Source organism: Condylura cristata, unplaced genomic scaffold (assembly GCF_000260355.1).
Source record: "Condylura cristata isolate star-nosed mole 26May11 unplaced genomic scaffold, ConCri1.0 scaffold00045, whole genome shotgun sequence".
Lineage (NCBI taxonomy): Eukaryota > Metazoa > Chordata > Mammalia > Eulipotyphla > Talpidae > Condylura > Condylura cristata.
Genome location: NW_004567146.1, coordinates 381,419 through 399,502, shown reverse-complemented (window position 1 = coordinate 399,502; position 18,084 = coordinate 381,419). Strand labels below are relative to the sequence as shown.

The 18,084-nt window shown below is 50.2% G+C and overlaps 3 protein-coding genes across 8 annotated transcripts in view; 1 reads left to right on the top strand and 2 right to left on the bottom strand.

Moving 5' to 3' along the window:
* The window catches only part of TM9SF1 (transmembrane 9 superfamily member 1), an 18,115-nt gene extending 2,483 nt beyond the window's left edge, over positions 1 to 15,632 (bottom strand). The window contains exons 1-9 of one of the 4 annotated variants that reach the window (XM_004694602.2): positions 15,464 to 15,563; positions 12,281 to 12,430; positions 12,016 to 12,193; positions 11,508 to 11,622; positions 11,207 to 11,342; positions 3,424 to 3,800; positions 1,782 to 2,403; positions 1,014 to 1,199; positions 98 to 371 (exon numbers count right to left, since the gene is read on the bottom strand). In XM_004694602.2, the coding sequence (XP_004694659.1) occupies positions 98 to 371; positions 1,014 to 1,199; positions 1,782 to 2,403; positions 3,424 to 3,800; positions 11,207 to 11,342; positions 11,508 to 11,622; positions 12,016 to 12,193; positions 12,281 to 12,430; positions 15,464 to 15,494 (2,069 nt within the window). In that variant the 5' untranslated portion in view covers positions 15,495 to 15,563. Of the gene's footprint in view, positions 1 to 97; positions 372 to 1,013; positions 1,200 to 1,781; positions 2,404 to 3,423; positions 3,801 to 4,086; positions 4,410 to 10,327; positions 10,799 to 11,206; positions 11,343 to 11,507; positions 11,623 to 12,015; positions 12,194 to 12,280; positions 12,431 to 15,463 lie in introns of those variants that run through there. The other 3 variants (XM_012734044.1, XM_012734043.1, XM_012734042.1) reach the window with 3 other exon arrangements.
* On the top strand, positions 7,278 to 9,780 carry TSSK4 (testis-specific serine kinase 4). Of its 3 annotated transcripts, none has more exons than XM_004694601.2 (4): positions 7,278 to 7,422; positions 8,087 to 8,301; positions 8,626 to 8,989; positions 9,424 to 9,699. In XM_004694601.2, the coding sequence occupies exons 2-4, from the start codon at positions 8,090 to 8,092 to the stop codon at positions 9,589 to 9,591; spliced, it is 744 nt and encodes a 247-aa protein (XP_004694658.1). In that variant the 5' UTR covers positions 7,278 to 7,422; positions 8,087 to 8,089; the 3' UTR covers positions 9,592 to 9,699. The 3 variants fall into 3 exon arrangements, with proteins under 3 accessions (XP_004694658.1, XP_012589504.1, XP_012589503.1); XM_012734050.1 differs by lacking the exon at positions 7,278 to 7,422 and adding an exon at positions 7,548 to 7,769 and having other exon boundaries at positions 9,424 to 9,780; XM_012734049.1 differs by lacking the exon at positions 7,278 to 7,422 and adding an exon at positions 7,548 to 7,769 and having other exon boundaries at positions 8,596 to 8,989; positions 9,424 to 9,780.
* A 73-nt stretch (positions 15,633 to 15,705) lies between the features above and the next one.
* MDP1 (magnesium-dependent phosphatase 1) lies at positions 15,706 to 17,440 on the bottom strand. The gene is made up of 6 exons (XM_004694603.2): positions 17,331 to 17,440; positions 17,157 to 17,217; positions 16,975 to 17,085; positions 16,547 to 16,654; positions 16,368 to 16,453; positions 15,706 to 16,197 (listed from the first exon to the last, which is right to left on the bottom strand). Exons 1-6 carry the CDS (start codon positions 17,365 to 17,367, stop codon positions 16,106 to 16,108), a joined length of 495 nt encoding a protein of 164 aa, XP_004694660.1. The 5' UTR covers positions 17,368 to 17,440; the 3' UTR covers positions 15,706 to 16,105.
* Positions 17,441 to 18,084: the final 644 nt, after the last annotated feature.

The window sequence follows — 18,084 nt, the reverse complement described above, 5'->3', positions numbered from 1 at the left end:
GTGAGGGCCAGGGCGACCTGGGGGTGAGGGCCATGGCGACCTGGGAGTGAGGGCCAGGGCGACCTGGGGTGAGGGTCATGGCACCGGGGGAGGTTACCTGAAAGGCAAGAAGCCTCCAACAGTCATGTGGATGAGAGTAGACTTGTACCAAGGCTGTGGCGGGATTTCCCGGGCGATGTTCTTGGTGCGACAAGGTGCATCAAAGGGGCTAGCGTTGTTCTTCCCGAAGATGCCTCCAATGACAGTCAGGGGAAAGCCCACCAGCAGCCAAACCGTGAGAAGCAGCAGGATGGTGGTGGCTGGCAGAGCCTGCGTCGACCCATTGGCCCAATGTACCGAGTTCACCACACTCCACGTCAGGAAGAAAGGTACTGCAGGGAGGGGCCCCCACAGGGAAGGTCAGCATGAGGAGCTACGTGCCTGGGGACACCCACTCAACCTGACCAAGGTGGGCGAGGGTGAAGCTTCCTGCCCCCAGGCAGACTGGACTCTTCTGTATCCTATTCCTTATTTGTTATCAACACATCTTCCCTGTTCATTATCATGAAGGATCAGGCTGCTATGAGGTTCTGATGTAAAAGTGAAACTATCCACCTGTCCCCCCACCCCCCACCCCGGGCCTTGTCTGCTGGGACATCAGTGAGTGCTCACATGACACAATTCTTTGGATTAAAGCCCTGTTTTCAGGGTTCAAACACATAGTGATGAAATATAAATTACACATGAGATTAAAACATGAAAGGTTTCCTGTGCAAGCTGCTACTGCCTTTTGGGTAGCCTACCTCCAAAGTAAAACCTCCTGTGCTAGCCATGCTGCTCAGGGCATTTAAGGACTGAATTTAAAACTATACGCTATATAAAAGAACCCATTCTTGTCTTTTGGGTAGTTTTCTAATTGTTTCTTTCCTCTATTTTCATTCTCTTAAAGCTTCAATTTGATTCTATCCCAGGTTCTATGATATGATATGCTCTAAGTTCCAAAGTCAGCCCACGGGGGAAAGGGTGGTCCTTACCAGAAAAGAGACTGGTGGTGAGAATAATGTTCCACACCCAACGCTCACCACCAATCTGCCGGTAGAAGTGGCTGGACACGTAGCCAGAGATGCAGCAGGTCAGGGCATACAACAAGATGGCCGCTGAGTTAATGGCCCCGTGACGGTGCACATTGAACATGCCCAGCAGCGCCATGACAATAATGCCTGTAGAGTAGCCGTGGAGAGCCTATGTTAGGTTTTCCTTGTCACTCTTTTAACAATTTCAGAGAAATCTGTCCCCTTTCTCCCAGACCCAGGCCCTCCAGCAGCAAAACAATACCCCTCAATTCTGTCGTTTAGAAAACCCACAAGAGACTATTTATATCCTTGCTAGAGCCACCCAACCCTTTAGGCTTGCCCCTCACCTTGGACAGAAGAGAAGATCCACAGACCTTTTCTGAATAAATCACCTACTTAGTTCTAGCCCTTAAGAGAAAACCCTGATAGGCCCTCCCTGGTGGCACAGCAGGTTAAGACGCAGCACTGCAAGCTAACCACAGCTAATTCAGCGCGATTTCAATTCCCAGCTCTGGAGGTGATCTTCTTGGTGCAGCAGACCTCTCCTGTCTCACCCGCTGCTCCTCTCAGCAGTGTACCTTATCAATCTGCCTGTTCTGCTCCCCACTGTCTCTGGTGAATCCTCTCACTGCCCCTGCACCTCTGGTCTGTACCCCAGTTCTGTATGCATAAATAAATCTTAAAAAAAAAAAGAGGAGAGAAAACTCTGATTAATTTGTATCACCTCACCAGTGCCAAGGGCCAGGAACTGGGCACCCACACCCAGCACAGCACAGAGCAGACCACGGTATGGAGGGAAGCGGAAGACATCTGTATGGATAATTTTCCAGCCATTGTCACCTTGGTCAAAGTCATCACCAGACCCTCCAGAGGACGTCTCTTCATCCAAATTGTACCGAGCCAGGTCATTCCGAAGAACACGCATGAGAATGACAGCCACAAAACCAACCAGTAAAAACACAAGCACCATGGAATTGATAATGGACAACCAGTGGATCTCTAGTGTTCGGGGAAAGAAACCGCTATCATCACCACGGCGCCTGTCACTCCGCCGCTCCACTGAAGTCTCAGACCAGTGCACACTGTACGTGTGTGTAAGGCCTAGGAACTCATCAGGTCGTAGCCCATCTAAGCTGTGAGGCTTGACATCCCTCACTGAGACATTGGCAAATATAATGCGATCTCCGTGGAATTCTAGGTGGAAGTCCAAATGGGTCCAGAGTCCTATCTTGTGGCTGTGAGGCAGGAAGCCACTCTCCTCCATGTAGCCCACAAAGCCACGGATGGGCAAGTCATCCACCACAAATTCAAAGTAGTACAGTTCCTCAATGGCCTGGCGCAGCTGCTCCACCTACAAAGAGCAAGTCAGGAGTGAAAAGAGCTCTCTCAGCATCAGAGCAGGGCTTCTCAACCTCGGTCCTACTGACATTCGGGGCTGGGTAATTCTGTGTGGTGAAATTGATGTGTGTGCATTATAAGATGCACCGCCCCTGGCTTCTTCCCACTAATAACCACCCCCACCCCATGTCCAGTACTGACAATCAAAAATATCTCCACATTGCCAAACATCCCTTGGGAAACAAAACTGCACCCTGTTGAGAACCACTGAATTAGATCCTAGTGTGCTGGGATTCTCCAAAAAGTAAGCTTAACTTCACATGGTTAAAGCCTAGAAACAAGAGAGACGTGGGCCCTCTGGTGGCCAACAGGTTAAAGTGCAGCAGTGAGGCAAGCTGCAACTGCTTCAGTGCAAGTTCAATCCCCAGCCCCAGAGCTGACCCACATGGCACAGCAGACCACCTCTGACCCACCCGCTGATCCCCTCAGCAGTGTGCTTCATCCATCTGCCTGTTCTGCTTCCTGATCTGTCTCTGGTGAACCCTCACTGCCCCTGCACCTCTGGCCTGTACCCCAGTTCTGTAGGCATAAGTAAATATTTAAAAAAAGAAAAAGCAGAGGGGCAAGAAGGTGTAGGCCTGAAGCAGATAAGGGAAAGTACCCTAAGATCAGATTTGCTAAAGAAAAAAGCATGGTGGGGAAGACTAGACATAGTGTAAAGGAATAATTAAGAAAAAGCCAACAGGTAGTTATGGAAGGGAACAACTACAGAAGGATGATAGTTGGCATCTTATTACCAACAGAGAAGCTTTGCAATTCACTGTCCATGCAATCTTGAAAAAGTCATACCTGAGCAAATTATGTTTGCCAACTGAATGCAAATGCCACCTACCCTGCCTGCCACACAGGGTTGTAGTTAAAATCAAGTCAGATCATTTCTGTGAAGGTGCTTTGAAAACCATAAACATAAGGCACTGTGGTTATTAGTCCCTGGTAGGGAAGGCAGAGTGATAGCCAATGTGGAGAGGCTGACCTGTGCAGAACTGAGCTTCATGTGGCACAGAACTCTCTTCTCCACATTCTCCCGAAAGCGGATCTCGTACAAAGACTCAGCCATGCGGTCCCCATCCAGCACTTCGCCCAGACTAAGGCTTTTGTGGCGTATCTTTTCAGGGCTGCAGACTGGAAGCTGATAGTAGTGGTAGGTCTCTTGAGGGTTATGGTAGGGGCCCACTTTGTTGACGTACAGAATGACAGGGTCGCCGGCTTTGTAGTGTGTCAGTCCTTCCACTCCCGGCCCGTAGTCTGTGCCCAGCAACAGCATTAGGAATGGCAACCACTGGCAGCTCCAACTTCGAGGGTGCCCTAGGATTGTCATCCTTAAGGCTGTGGAACCCGTTTGAGGAAGTCCTGCAGTTACGGAAACCAAGGATCAACTCATGACGCCCCAGGTCAGAGCCTTCAAATTGACACCCAGTGGCTTTAAAATTCCTCCCCCTGGTGTTTCCCCACCCTTGTCGGGAGGCCACCCTTCAACTTCCACACCACATCTCAGTCCCAAAGAATGGGCTCTGTCTCTGCTTTCTAGACCGCTCAACCGGGGGTGCGCCCATGCACCCCCAACCCCACGCTCAGCAGCCCGGGACCTCGGCGCGCGCCCAGTCGGTTTCCATGGCAACGCCACGCGGCCTCGCACCTCGGGCACCTTCCCGCCGCAGCCCCGGGGTCCTCACCGCGCGGGAGGGGCTGGCCGAGGCGGTGCCCGCGGCCTCTGCGGCCCCGTAGCTGCCCTTGGGCTCCTGCCGGGTCTCCCCGCAGAGCGGCGCGCCAGCGGCTGCCTGGAGGGGACCTGCCGGCCGACCTCCACCGAGCTGCCTGCGCCGTGCCTGATCGCAGCGGCTGCGGCCACACCTCCGGCAGCCTTGCAGTCGTTTCAGCTAGGTGCCCCCGGAGCGCGCTCCACAGCAGGAGGCCCAGCCCATCTCTGGAGACCCCGCCGGGCTCGGCCAGCCCGACCCCAGCGGGGTGGCGCGCCTGGCGATCGGAAGGCCGTCCACGACACGTCAGGCTTACCACTTCCGCCCTCACCCGCGGGGGCCTCAGCCGGCGGAAGGCTCCTTTCCGGGAGCCGAGGGCGGCCACGCCCCCGCCGCGCGGTCGGTACTTCGCTCGGCTCTCGGCTCTCTCGGGTGCGGGGGCCGCAGACACCTCTTCCGACCAGCGCCACCGCCGGGCCGCCCGGGCGTCCCTGGGAACATTCGGGGCGCCGGCGGAGGCCTGCGGACGCACCCAGGCGGTGGCACGGCGTCCGCCTCGTGGCGGCCGCGAAGAGTGTGCCGAGAGAACCGGACGGAGTGGGAACCAGCGGCTGAGGTGAGGCCGGCGCCTGAGGGGCCAGGGTCCCCAGCCCCGGCGGGAGGCGGCTTTGGGCTCGCTGCCGAGGACCGTGGGGACGCGGCTCTTGCCAAGGTGCTGACGAGTCTGGATCTGACCTCGCCGCTTCTCTCCCACCGTCATGAATAGCCCCCGCCAAAAAAAAAAAAAAAAAAAGCACATAAATAAAAATATTCTTCCGAAGCTGTACTGGTGACCTTCCTGGCCTTGCAATGACCGCCCCTCAGGGAAGGCAAGTCTGAGCGGAGTCACAGGTGGGCAGGAGAGCTGATCAACAATTCTTGCCTGTGTTCTTGATGCTTCTCTCCCATTAATTATTGCTACCAAATTAAGCCTTAATCTTGCGTCAATGTACCCGTCAGTATTCATGCTCCTAGTGAGTTCTCAGTGCTGTCCAGAGATCCTGCTCCTTTTCTAAATCAGTCTTCCATTCTCTTTAACCCATTCTCTGCAAACCTCTGAGAATGGGTGTACCTTTTCTCATTACTTGACCTCCCTTACAGTCTAGTGGGTGGTAAAAGCAAGAAAAGCAGTTACACGTACTATATTAAATGCTGCAACAGAAAGTATTGCAGCTGTGAGAACACCAAGAATTTTGAACTTCGATTTGAGTAAAAACTTCCTTAAAACAGCTCCTGAGTTATGTCCTAAAGGGAGAGTAGGAGTTTGTCAAGAAAGCAGGGAAAACAAAAGGAAAGCAACCCGTTCCCCTCCTCTCCAAAAAGAAAAAGTCTGTTTTGAGCATTTAACATCTGTTAAAAGATAAAATTGAACAGATAAGCAGGGTCAGATCATGAATCCACATGAAAACTTTTGGACTGTCCAATGGGGAGACACTGAATTATTTTAAATGGGAAAAAAGTCAGGTTTTTGGGCCTACAGGGTGAACTGGTAGAGCGGAGCAGAGGCTGACTAAACTGATAGTAAAGAAATGATGGAGGGCTGAATTAAGGTAATGGCAGTGAGCCTTGCATGTATTATTAAAGGGATTGTTAGGTCAAAAAAGGCAGGATTCAGTGATTAGCTGAAAGACTAAAGGGAGAGGAAGGTCTGGGATGACGATTGGCTGTTAAGGTGAGGACCAAGTCTGGGGTAAGAAAACAAGGAATGCAATTTTGGGCATGATGAGTTTAAGAGCGGGGAGAAATGCCAGTGTAATTTCCATTATGCAACTGGATGCTGAATTTGGAACTCTGGCGATATCCTGGGGGTTAGGAACAGTCAGCATTAAAGCAGTAATTTGAGATCCATAGGAATGGATGAAGAAAGGTGAGGAGGCTCCAATGAAGTCTGAGGAATAGCTGAGGGGATGGAGGAAATTATAGGGTTCAGGGCCATGGAAGGCAAGATAATCCATTTCCAGGTTAGGTGGAGTCTCAGCTATTCTTATAACTGTCTTTACTTGTAAAAGGTATGGATGTGATGTTTTGTGATTATGAACACAGCTTCGATTGGTCATGAAACTTCTGATTTTTTCCCTCTTAATTTTTTTTAAAGATTAATTTTTATTTATGCATACAAGAACTGGGGTGTAGGCCAGAGGTGCAGTGGGTGAGAAGATTTACCAAAGACAGAGTGGGGAGCAGAATAGGCAGATCTACTGAAATACACTGCTAAGGGGAACAGCAGGTGAGACAGGAGAGTTCTGCTGTGCCATGTGGGTCAGCTCCCTGGCTGGGCATCAAACTTTTGCTGCATGCAGTTCCTGGTGGTAGCACTGAGACTTAAACCCTTCGTCATCAGGGCAGCCCATTTTTTCCCCTCTTGAAATGCAACAAAGGTCTGGCCCTCCCTGATGGTGCAGCAGGTTAAAGCAAAAACACTGGGAAGTCAGCCACAGCCACTTCAACACTAGTTCGAGCCCCAGCCTAGGAGGTGACCCACATGGCACAGCAAACCTCTCGTCTCACCCACTGCTCCACTCAGCAGTGTATTTCAGTAAATCTGCCTGTTCTGTTCTCACTGCCCCTGCACCTCTGGCCTGTACCTCAGTTCTGTATGCTTAGTAAATCTTTTTAAAAAATGCAACGAAGTGCAGGAACTTGGGATAGAATGCTGATTAATAAGATCATAGGCAGCAGAAACAAACCATCCCAACTTTCATGAGACCACCAGATGAAACACTCAGAAGCCTGTTTTGCCACTTACAAAACACACAAGAAGATTGCTATTTTATGCCCAAAAAAAAAAAAAAAATAGAATCCTTTTAACATTCTTCTACAACACTTCGCAGTTATCTGAAATATTCTCACACTTACATTTCTCATATGGATTATAAATGTGAGGAGCCCAGGTACTCTATGGGCCTTATTGGCTGTTTAATGCCAGCGTTCTGCACAGTGCCTGGCAGAAGTGTCCTGTAACAGAAGTGGCCGACGGGACAAAATCTGTGGAGGGAGACTTGCCAGATTGCCAAGAATAATATGTTCTAGACCCCACTTCATTCTCCAGCATTGTGGCAATGGTGAATAGAAGGTGAATTGTGATGTGTGTGGAACATGGGCCCTTAGGGAGTTCCATTACCAAGAGGAAAAAGAAGTAACAACAGCCAGTGGAAACAAAGAACTGCTTCTCCCTTCTTCTCCAAGTTCCTAGTGGAGCGCTGAGCCCAGCCTCCCCGGCTTGTGTGACTACCCAGGCAAGCATCTGGAGACATAAGTTCACTTTGGTACCCGCGCCCTCGAAGGCTTGAGGTGTTGGATTCCTGAGCACACAGGAGGCTTTTAAGTAGCAACGCTTCCTGCTCTCACTAAGCCCAACACCATGGGGAAGGGAGACACGGAGGCGGCCCCAACCACCACGGCCTATCGCTCCGTCATGGAAGAGTACGGTTACGAGGTGGGCAAGATCATTGGCAACGGCTCCTATGGGACAGTGTATGAGGCTTACTACACAAAACAGAAGGTCATGGTGGCGGTCAAGATCATCTCAAAGAAGAAGGCCTCTGAGGACTATCTTAACAAGTTCCTACCCCGTGAGATACAGGTTGGAAAGGGATTGGTGAGGGAACTGATTCAAGCTGCTTATGGCTTCACAGAAGGGGGATGGTGAGGAGGGGCTTGGGCCAGAATCCCCCAAACCAGAACTAAATGTCTCCCTAAGCAGCTAGGAAAACCTAGAGGCCGATGTGTATCCACCTCCCTGTTTACCTCCAGCCCCTCAAAAAAGTGGAAGCACGAAGCATAGGCTTGCCCAGTTTCCCAGTCCCGGGGTTTGTGCTGCAAGTAGCAGAGAGTAGGGGGCTGGGAGCACAGCCACGGTCCCCCCTTCCCAGGTTTGATAGGTCCTTCTTCCTGGGCCAGGTAATGAAGAACCTGAGGCATAAGCACCTCATCAACTTCTATCAGGCTATAGAGACCACATCCCGAGTGTACATCATCCTGGAGCTGGCTCAAGGTGGTGATGTCCTTGAATGGATCCAGCACTATGGGGCCTGCTCTGAGAACCTTGCTGGCAAGTGGTTCTCCCAGCTGACCTTGGGCATTGCCTATCTGCACAGCAAGGCCATCGTGCATAGGTGAGGACACCAACTTCCAGACTGGGGCCTTTGGGCTCTTCAAGGGTTTTAGGTACATCTGCTGTTTTCTACCCTCTTTTTCCTTGACCTCCTGCCTTAGTGTCTAGGCCCATGTGTCCACTATTTTAATCACCTGGTCAAGAACATAAGCACTCGCTGGGGTAGAAGTGGGGAAACAGTGCAGAGAACTTGACAAAACACAATGGCATCTCGCTCCCACTTTGTATTTCCTCAGCTAAACCCTGTGGCCCCCAGCCCTTCAGCTCCAGGTCTAATACTAAGCCCTCTCCCCAGCCTGACCCCCAGCCTTTCTGCCGCTGGTAGGGACTTAAAGTTGGAGAACCTGTTGCTGGATAAGCGGGAGAACGTGAAGATATCGGACTTTGGCTTCGCCAAGATGGTGCCTAGTAACCAGTCTGTGCGTATTAGCCCTTCTTACGGCCAAATGAACTGCTTTGCCCACCTCAGCCAGACCTACTGTGGGAGCTTTGCCTATGCCTGCCCAGAGATCTTGCTAGGCTTGCCCTACAATCCTTTCCTGTCTGACACCTGGAGCATGGGTGTCATCCTCTACACGCTAGTGGTTGCCCGTCTGCCCTTTGATGACACCAATCTGAAGAAGCTGCTGAAAGAGACTCAGAAGGAGGTCACTTTTCCATCCAACTGCAACATCTCCCAGGAGTGCAAGGTGCCGGCTCCCCCAGGAGGGCTGAGGCCTCAGGGCTGACCCACAGAGAGGGAATACCCAACTCGGGTCTCCCAACCCGGAGGAAAATTCTTTCCCACTACTCCCTTGAGTCATCTCGTGCCCTGCCCCTGCCTTAGGACAGTGGGGAGGGCATGAAGGGCTACCACTCCTGCAAGTGGTAAGTAGGTTTCAGCTTCTATTTCTACAGGGCAGAGGGGATTATGCTGAGGATCTCCCCAAAGAATCCCCACTCCTCCCCTTTCCCTTAGGGAGCTGAATGCCTTGCTCTTAGGATAAAATCAGGGCACATCCCCTTTCACCAGTGGTGTGATGGGCTGTCCTGCCTCTCTAGATTCGGCTGCTCACTGCCTGTGTGGTACACTGGGGGGTGTGGGGGGCAAGCTCAGCCAAGACTTCTCTCTCCCCTGCCCTAGAACCTGGTCCTCCAGATGCTAAGCCAAGCCAACAAGCGTGCCACCGTCCTGGACATCATCAAGAACCCCTGGGTAATCAAGTTCCAGCCTGAGCAACCCACCAATGAGATCCAGCTTCTTGAGGCCATGTGCCAGCTCCCCAACTTTACTATTCAGCAAGCCAAATAAGTCAATACCTGAAAGTGGCTGAGGGGGAGCTTGAAGAGGAGCAAAGGAGGGCATGGGGCTAACATTTTTTTATACCAAAATAAACCTAATTCTGATTTAGTTTCATCAGTTGGGGGTCAAAGATTCTTTCTTCTGGGAAACCTTAGCAGCTGAGGGCAATAAAGATTTATAACCTGCCTCTAACCACTAATCCTGATAGCTGTGAAGTCAACACTTTAACTCACAACATTGCTCCTTTGTGGCTCACGGGGGAAGGCGCTGTGCAAGTGACCACGGAGGGGGGCGGCGCCCTGGCAGCTGCTTAGTGAGGGCTCAGGCTGTCTCTAGTCCAAGGGATGGCAGTGTTCCTCCTTTTAGAAATGGTCTCAGGGTAGGTGAAACATTTTGGTTTCTTCTTCCTCACCTGTAGCCACTATTGACAGAATCCCAGTGAATCGCGGCCTCTTACTTACTGCTCCTGGATACATAAATGCCTCTTCAAACTACGCCTGTTTAAATTTAGAGGTTCTGGATAAAGGAAAGCTACTTGCCCCTTGAACCCTGTGTTCTCCCTCCCTGGCTGTGAAAATGAGTGTTGCAAAAGGAAAATGGGTAGCATATAATGGCGCTCTCATGGCAGAAGCATGATCTGGGACAATGATGAGGGAGGACTCGGACAACTCCATGTAGTTCCAAGATAAATTACAGATGGTAGTTTCCTCAACCTCGGATTTAGGCAAATCTAGGAAAACCGGCTTGGAAGAAAAGGCTGTGTATCTGCCTAGAACACAGTAGGCTGACAGATTCCACTTGATCAATGTTCTAACACCCCTTCATTACTCCAGTTCTTCTTCATTGCTTGAAACAAAGCTCCAAGGACCAGAGGAAGAATTTCCAGTGCAGACAAGGTGGTGTAAACACTGAAGTTCCATGTGTCCAATTTTATTGGGAACAGGACACTGTAACAGCTATCAAAGAGAAGCGGGCCAGGGGTTCCTCCCAGGGATGGGAGAGCAACAGATCCTTTTGTCAGGCAGGGTCACACTATCACTTTCAGCAGGACATCCCCAAAAAGGCTACGTTCCTTTATGCTCAGTTCCTTTAGCTCATTTGGCACTTAAGGAGAAGAGAGCAATGAAGGCAGCATTAGGAAGACAAGGCCAGACTCATCAGGATACCCACTCAGCCAGCTGCTTTAATTCTTCTTCATCTTCATCCGCTTTGGGAGCTTTGGGGACAAGGACACCCAGAGAAAGAAAAGTGTTATGGCCTGAGCAACTGCAATACCCCCTGCTAAAACACTAAACACCTGCTGAATTCTCTCCCCAGCAAAGAACGTACAGGGTGCGCCTTCCACTCTCTGGGGTGCTGCTGAATCCCACTGCACCTTTCCACACTAAGAGAAAGGCGCCTCTCCCCCAGCTCCTGATCGCCGATCAGGGGCAGTTTGCTGCGTGGAGCACAGCTGCGTGTCAGCCCCACTCCCCTTGGCCCAGGTGACCCTGTCAGTCAACAACTGTGTGAGTGCAGCAGCAGCCCTGGCCTGGCTCCCGAGGCAGGATGGAGGAGGAACAATCTCCCCCGTGTCTACCCACCCTCATTCGTTCGTCTTTGAGGCGACAAGGAGCCCTGGTACCTGGCCCTGCAGGCAGACGTGTCGAAGGCACACTGGGCAGTTTGACTGGGGGTTCTTTGTCCTCGTTGTCCACATTTAACAGTTCCCGGGCCAATTCCTCCTGCTCCAGCTCTTCTAGTTCCTCCAGTAGTTCATCCTGGATACGGGACAATAAGGCTCTTCAAGTCAAAGAACATATGCTTCTACTTCCCAAAACATACCACTTTGTTCCTTCCCAAGCCTGCCCCACAATTCTCTTGGCATCCCTTCTGGCTGGTGCCATGCACTCTCCAAAAACCCCTAAACCCTTGCTCCTAATCACCTCATCCACATCATCTCCAAAGCCTACAGGCCTGCTGATAGCATCTGAGATCTGCTGGGCCACTTCCTGTTGTTCTGTGATGTCAGCCATCAGTTCATCCACCTTGTCGATGTCCCTGAGAACAGGATAGATAGCCGAGAAATCAGACAACTTCCCCGACTTTCTCATCTCATTAATAAATTCCCTCTTGCCTGTGGCCTCAAGACTTAAATCCACGGATACTGATAGAAGGGGTCCCTGGAAGATTACAAAGCAGCAGCAAGCCCTGGCTGAGAAACAGCTAGAAGGCACACTGGGAGGATGAGGTGCACTCATCGTTCCTCCCCAGTGTCCTAACCAGCAGAGATCTTGCTGGAAGAAAGGATGACAAAGATCTAGCCTTCGTCAGCATCTCTACTGTAGAATATAGTATACATGTGAATACATACTGAGGTTTCAAATTCAAAGTACAATATCAAGTAACTGTCCCAGGGCCTGTGCCACTTTCCTCCCCTCCCCCCGTACCCACATGTCCTGGTAGGCCTTCTTCATGCCTTTGGCAGCCAGCTCCATGGTACGAAGCACTTCCGTATTGGTGGTGGCATTCTCAATGGCCTCACGCTGAAACTCCAGGGTAGATAATGTCCCATCGGTTTGTGCCAGTTGCTGTTCCAATCTTTTCTTTCTCCGTAAAGCCTGTAGGGCAGCTGACCCAGCCCATACCCTGAACATCAGAGCCAGGAGATGCCGTTTCCCACCTGGACCCTCCCTCCTGGTGCCTTTCACCCTATTACCTCTCTTATTTTTGGTCCCATGCTTCTTAGCTGTTTGTAGCTCCTGTTGAATCTTCTGCTCCAGGAATTCCTGTTTCTTGACCAGTATTTCCTCTGTCTCCTTCAATTTCTGAATTGCCTCTTCAGGGGTTGGCCCCTTCTCCTTCTTTCCTGGAGTCCAATGGAGCAGGCCCACGTTGTGTGAAAGAAAATACTAGCCACCAACCACAGAGTGCAAAGGATATGTAGACACTTGACTGTTATCAATCTCAACATGACTTTATAATGAATGTGCTATCTTCATTTTACAAATGTTAAAACAGGCACAAAGATGTTAAAACCTTCTGTCTAAAGTCACAAGTTACAAGTTATGAAGACACATTGAGCAAGACTTGAAATGTGGCAGCATGATTTCGAAAGTCATGTTTCTGCTAAAGTCGTTTGTTAACATTCATTTGCTATTTGGTCCAAGCTGCCTTTCAAGTTATTGTCTAGTCTTTTTTTTTTTTTAAAGATTTATTATTTATGCATACAAGAACTGAGGTACAGGTGAGAGGTGCAGGGTAGGGAGTAAAAGGATTCACCAGACGGAGTGGGGAGCAGACTGACTGAAATAACACTGCTGAGAGGAGCAGTGGGTGAGATAGGAGGGGTCTACTGCACCTCTCTGGCCAGGGATCAAACTCAAGCTGTGGTGGTTTTGGTTAGCTTCATAGTGCTGTGCTTTAACCCTTTGCACCACTAGGGAGGGCCCTATTGCCAGTGTTTTTAAAATATTAATGGACTTTTTAAAAAAGATTTTTTATTTATAGAAGAGGTGAGGTACAGGTCAGAAGGGAGAGGATTCATCAGAGACAAGAGTAGGGTGCAGATGAGGGAAACAGCACAGAGGTCTGTGTGCCAAAGCTGGGTTAGCTCCTTGGTCACAGATTCAACTCAGGCTGTCACTGTGAAAGCATTGAGACTTAACCAGTAGGCCATCAGGGAGGCCCCAATGGATTTTATTTTATTTTTTAAAGATTTATTTATTAGGCCCTCCCTGGTGGCGCAGCGGGTTAAAGCGCAGCACTGAGAATCTGAAGCCACTTCCACATGAGTTCGATTCCCGCCTGCCGCCTGCCCCGGAGGAGACCACATGGCGAGCCAGACCTCTCCTGGCCCGCCCGCTGCTCCCCTCAGCAGTGTACTTCGTCCATCTGCCTGTTCTGCTCCCCACTCTGTCTCTGGTGAAGCCTCTCACCGCCCCTGAGCCTCTGGCCTGTACCCCAGTTCTGTATGAATAAATAAATCTTTAAAAAAAAAAAAAAGATTTACTTATTAGTTATGCATACAGAGCTGGGATATAGGCCAGAGGTGCAGGGGTGGTGAGAGGATTCACCAAAGACTGAGTGGGGAATAGAACAGGCAGATCAATGAAGGGAATCCCCTGCTGAGGGGAGCAGTGGGTGGGTCAGGAGTAGTTTATTTCTTAAACTACCATGCCTGGACTTTATTTCTTAAGAGTAGTTTTAGATCCACAGCAAAACTGGACTTTATTTCTTAAGAGTAGTTTTAGATCCACAGCAAAACTGAGTGGAAGGCACAAAGATTTTCCATATATCCACTGATCTCATACACGCATAGCCTACCCATTATCAAAATCCCCATGAGAGTCCAGTCACTTAATAATGATGATGCACTTGTAGTCCTAGGAGATGCCTAAGGTCCTGACTCCACAGGACAAAACTAAATTAAGTACAGGGGCTAGAGAAAAAAAAAATCTGATTTCAATTTTCTCCTTCATTTTTCAATTTTCTAACAGGGTTATTTGTTTCAAAAAAGATTTCTTTATTTATGTATACAAAAGCTGGGGTGTAGACTAGAGGTGCAGGGGGTGAAAGGATTCATCAGAGAATGGGGAACAGAACAGGCAGAACTACTGAAAACCACTGCTGAGGGGTGCAGCCGGTGAGACAGGAGAGGTCTGCTGCACTGTGCAGCCGGTGAGACAGGAGAGGTCTGCTGCACTATGTGGACTAGGTCCCTGGCCTACGATCAAACTCACTTTGCAGTGGCTGCTGACAGCTTCATAGTACTGAGACTTAACCCCTTGTACAGCTAAGAAGGTGTTATTAGGAGGGAGGCCCTAATAAAGGTTATTTAGTTATTTTTACAGATTTATTGATACATACAAGAACTGGGGTAAAGGTCAGAGGTGTGGGGGCTGGTGAGCAGGTTCACCAGAGACGGAGTGGGGAACAGAACAGGCAGCTAGGCTGAAATACAATGCTGAGGGGGCAGCAGATGGGACAGGAGAGTTCTGCTGCACCATGTGGGTAACCTCCTTGGCTGGGGATTGAACTTGTGTTGCAGCAGCTGCGGAGAGCTTCATAGTGCTGCTCCTTAACCCACTGTGCCACCAGTCGGGACCCCTAATAGTGTTATTTAAAAAAAAGTTCGAAGGTTCTTGCCTACTTAAAATCTTTCCATACTTCAGATCCTACAGAATAACATCTAAAGATTTTGGAAAGAGACATACAAGGTCCTTTGTGATTTGGTCCTTCTTTACCTCTCCTGCTTTCCTCTTTCCCTCAGGGTGCGCAGGATCCTGTGTATGCAGGAAAACACACTCACTCCACAGTGGAGGCAGAACGCCTTTTCTCTAAACCATTCTCTCTCCTGTTTTTTGCAGCTACCTCTTACTGCAGTACCTCTACCTGGCATACTGCTATTATTGTGGCTCTCCACCCCATACCTGCTTCTTCTGTGCTTCCCTAGTTTTGGGAAGGACCTCCATCACGGAGTTTCAACACTACCTTGTAAGTGACAGTTTTTGCTTCTGCTACCAGACAGGAGCGTCAAGAACATAACCTTTCTTATTCATCTCAGATTCTCTTTTGCCCAGTATAAAGTAAGCACCACAGTTTTGAAAAACGTGGATCACGACAGCTGGAAACACGCGCCCTAAGCCTAAAGACCCGGAGCCAGAACGGTCACCAAGCCCTCCAATCACATCCCCTGGATCCAGGGCCTCCAGCTCTTCCCTCTAGAGGTGGGGGATGAGGGTGATGGAAGCAAAGCAGACCGAGCAATGCTCCCCGACAAAACGGCTTTTCAAGAAAGCTCGTCTCCTGGGTCTGCTGCCCGCCCGGTGCGGTCTCCACGCCCCGTCCCTTCCCCCTGTGCCCAGCACCTCCCCAGACAGCCAGTCTCGCCCCGGCTCACCCCTGCCGAAGAGTCGGCCCAGACCACTCATTGCGCCCTCGCCTCTCCAGTCAAGCCCCGCCGCGTCCCCCACACTTCCGCCTTGCCCCCGGGAGGTGTGCCTCCTCCCTCCCGGGCCGGGCTCAGCCAATCCCTCCTTGGGCTCCGCGTGACGTCATCAGCGGGCGCCAACACGGTCAGTTCTGTCACGTGGCCCGAAACCCAGGGCTCCTTAAAGCGGCCGCTTCCATTTCCACTACATACATAAACAATTTACCCCCACCGCAAAACAAAATATTTGTTTCCGGGACGGAAACAGACAGAACAGTGCACCCCACTACCGAGAACCAGTGGGAGGGTTATTCACGCCCTTTACGGAGCTCAGCAAAGGGGGTGGTGATGAGGCCGAAAGGGGGCTCTGTGCCCACCTGGTTTGCCCCAAGTTGACAAGGCAGAACCTGATGCAGTTTAATGCCTCACGCTTTGGTCTCGGTAACTTTAGAGTGCCAAGCCTGGGTTCACACACTGGAAAAATAAATAATCCACGGTGGGTGAGATATGCCACACACAAATACACTTTAATAATTTACAAATACATCTGAACAAAGTATCCCTGTGAACCATTCAGTTCTTTGCTCCAAATGAGGCTCACCCACAGGACCCTCAGGGTCCAGCTTGCACCTTTGCAAAAGCCTCCAACCCTTGAGTGAGGGTTTTAAGACTCATTCCATTCTGGACATGAATGCAGGTAACACCTAGGAAGAAAAGAAGCCACATTTCACCAGGCCTTCCTGGTTCCATATTGTTACACTCACCTTTTTGGGTGTCACCTGTCATGGAAACTATCGAGTTGGTACATCTTTACCTAACCCCTCTTAAGCACTGTCGCCTCATTTCCCAAATGGCTATCCTCACCACTCAGTACCCAGTTTGCTGACGTCAACAATATTCCGATTCTCATCGTCAAAGAAGATCATCTGGGAAAAAGGGACTCCGGTCTTTTGCTGTAACCTGTGTAAGACAGGACAGAGGGTAACCACACTGGCTTCTCAGCCTCTGAACCCCTCTGGTCTCTCTACCTGCTTCTACCCTATTTCTGCTTACCTCTGGAAGTGTGTGACCTTGCTGCCTGGATAAATTTCCTTATGAACGAAATGTCTGCTAAGGTTAAAGAGCTCCAGTAGCTGGGTGGCCCCTTTAATTTCACCTGTCCTGCAAAACGGCAAAATAGATGGGTTCAGGAATGTGGAGGAGGGCCATGGTTCTATGCGAAGTTATGCATAACCTGGGGGAAATCAACTTGCTATTTTCCGCGAAAGGGAGGCATCTTTGGCCTTTATGTCCATCTGACTGGTGGCACTGAGCCTATGTTTAATAAACAAAGGGCACAGGAAAGGAGGTAAGTCGAAAACTATGCAAATACTTGCAAATTTGCACCACCTACGTATCGGTAGCCAAGTGGTTACACAATAAGTTTCATACGCGCATCTCACAGCATTAGACTGACAATTATTTTCAGTCGCTTTTCTTACCTGGAAGCTGCCGCAACCAGCACCCCAAGGCCCCGCAATCGTTCCAGGACTTCAGGCACCTCTGGGTACAGTCGGATGGTTTGACCTCGCATATCTCGTACAGTTTCATCACTGGAGAGGGCGAGAGCGCACTCAGTACAGTCGGGCCCTTGCCTGCACCATCCTCCCTTGCTCTGCCTCACCTGCTCTTGTGGAACGGGGGGTCTACGTGTGTGTCCACCCAAAATGGCCAGAGCGTGTAATCTGCGAGAGGAATGCGGAGGGTTCAATTTTGGAGGGCAAAGGGCGTTGAGAGAGGGGCAACTCGGGTCTGGAAAAGGAGGGCACCCAGATAACTCTCCAATCGGGTCCCTCACCCAGATCAAAGACTGCGAGCTTCGGGAGCCGGGCCATGACGGACAAACCCCCAGTTCGCGCACAGGAAGACGCGACTTCCTAGAGGATGTAGAGGCTGCTGCACGCCCTCCCCTTCACTGGTCTTAGGGAAAAAGACTAGAGCGTCGCCACACCGAGATGGGACCGTAGGCCTGGAGGCCGTGCAAGGGCTCCTCCTGGTGGTGGAGTGGAGAAAGTACTACAGAAAAGCGCCAAAGTGGTCAGCTCTTTCCAAGAATCAAGCCCTTTTCTATTTAGCCTCGCCAGGTTCTCCTGAACTAGAAAAGACAGGGAAAGGAAGCCCTTGCTTCTGGCACTTATCTCATTTTATCTTATCAGTCGAGATAATGATCTCTCATAATTTGTGTCATTTCTCACTCCAGCTTACTCCTTATCAGCCTCTGAGTAGTATCAAACACAAGTGTCTCAGCATTTCAGCCATAAAGAATGTAATGCCTGCAGTCCTTGAGGATTTTCTCTAAGTAGGCCAAATTTCCAGTAGGAACACATGGGAGGGAATTCACTTTTGTGGCTGCTACACCTACATCAGTAGTCTGCTGGTAGATGCATAACCTTTTGGGAGGGAGGGAATGATTTGTACTATTCCTCGATTTCTGTAAATATTTTTTCCATGACTAATTTCCAGCTACCAATGTGAAATCCCCAATATGGGATTGGGAAGAGATACCAATAAACTCTGTGAACCTGTAAGAGCTGGTTCCAGGAGGCAACAGA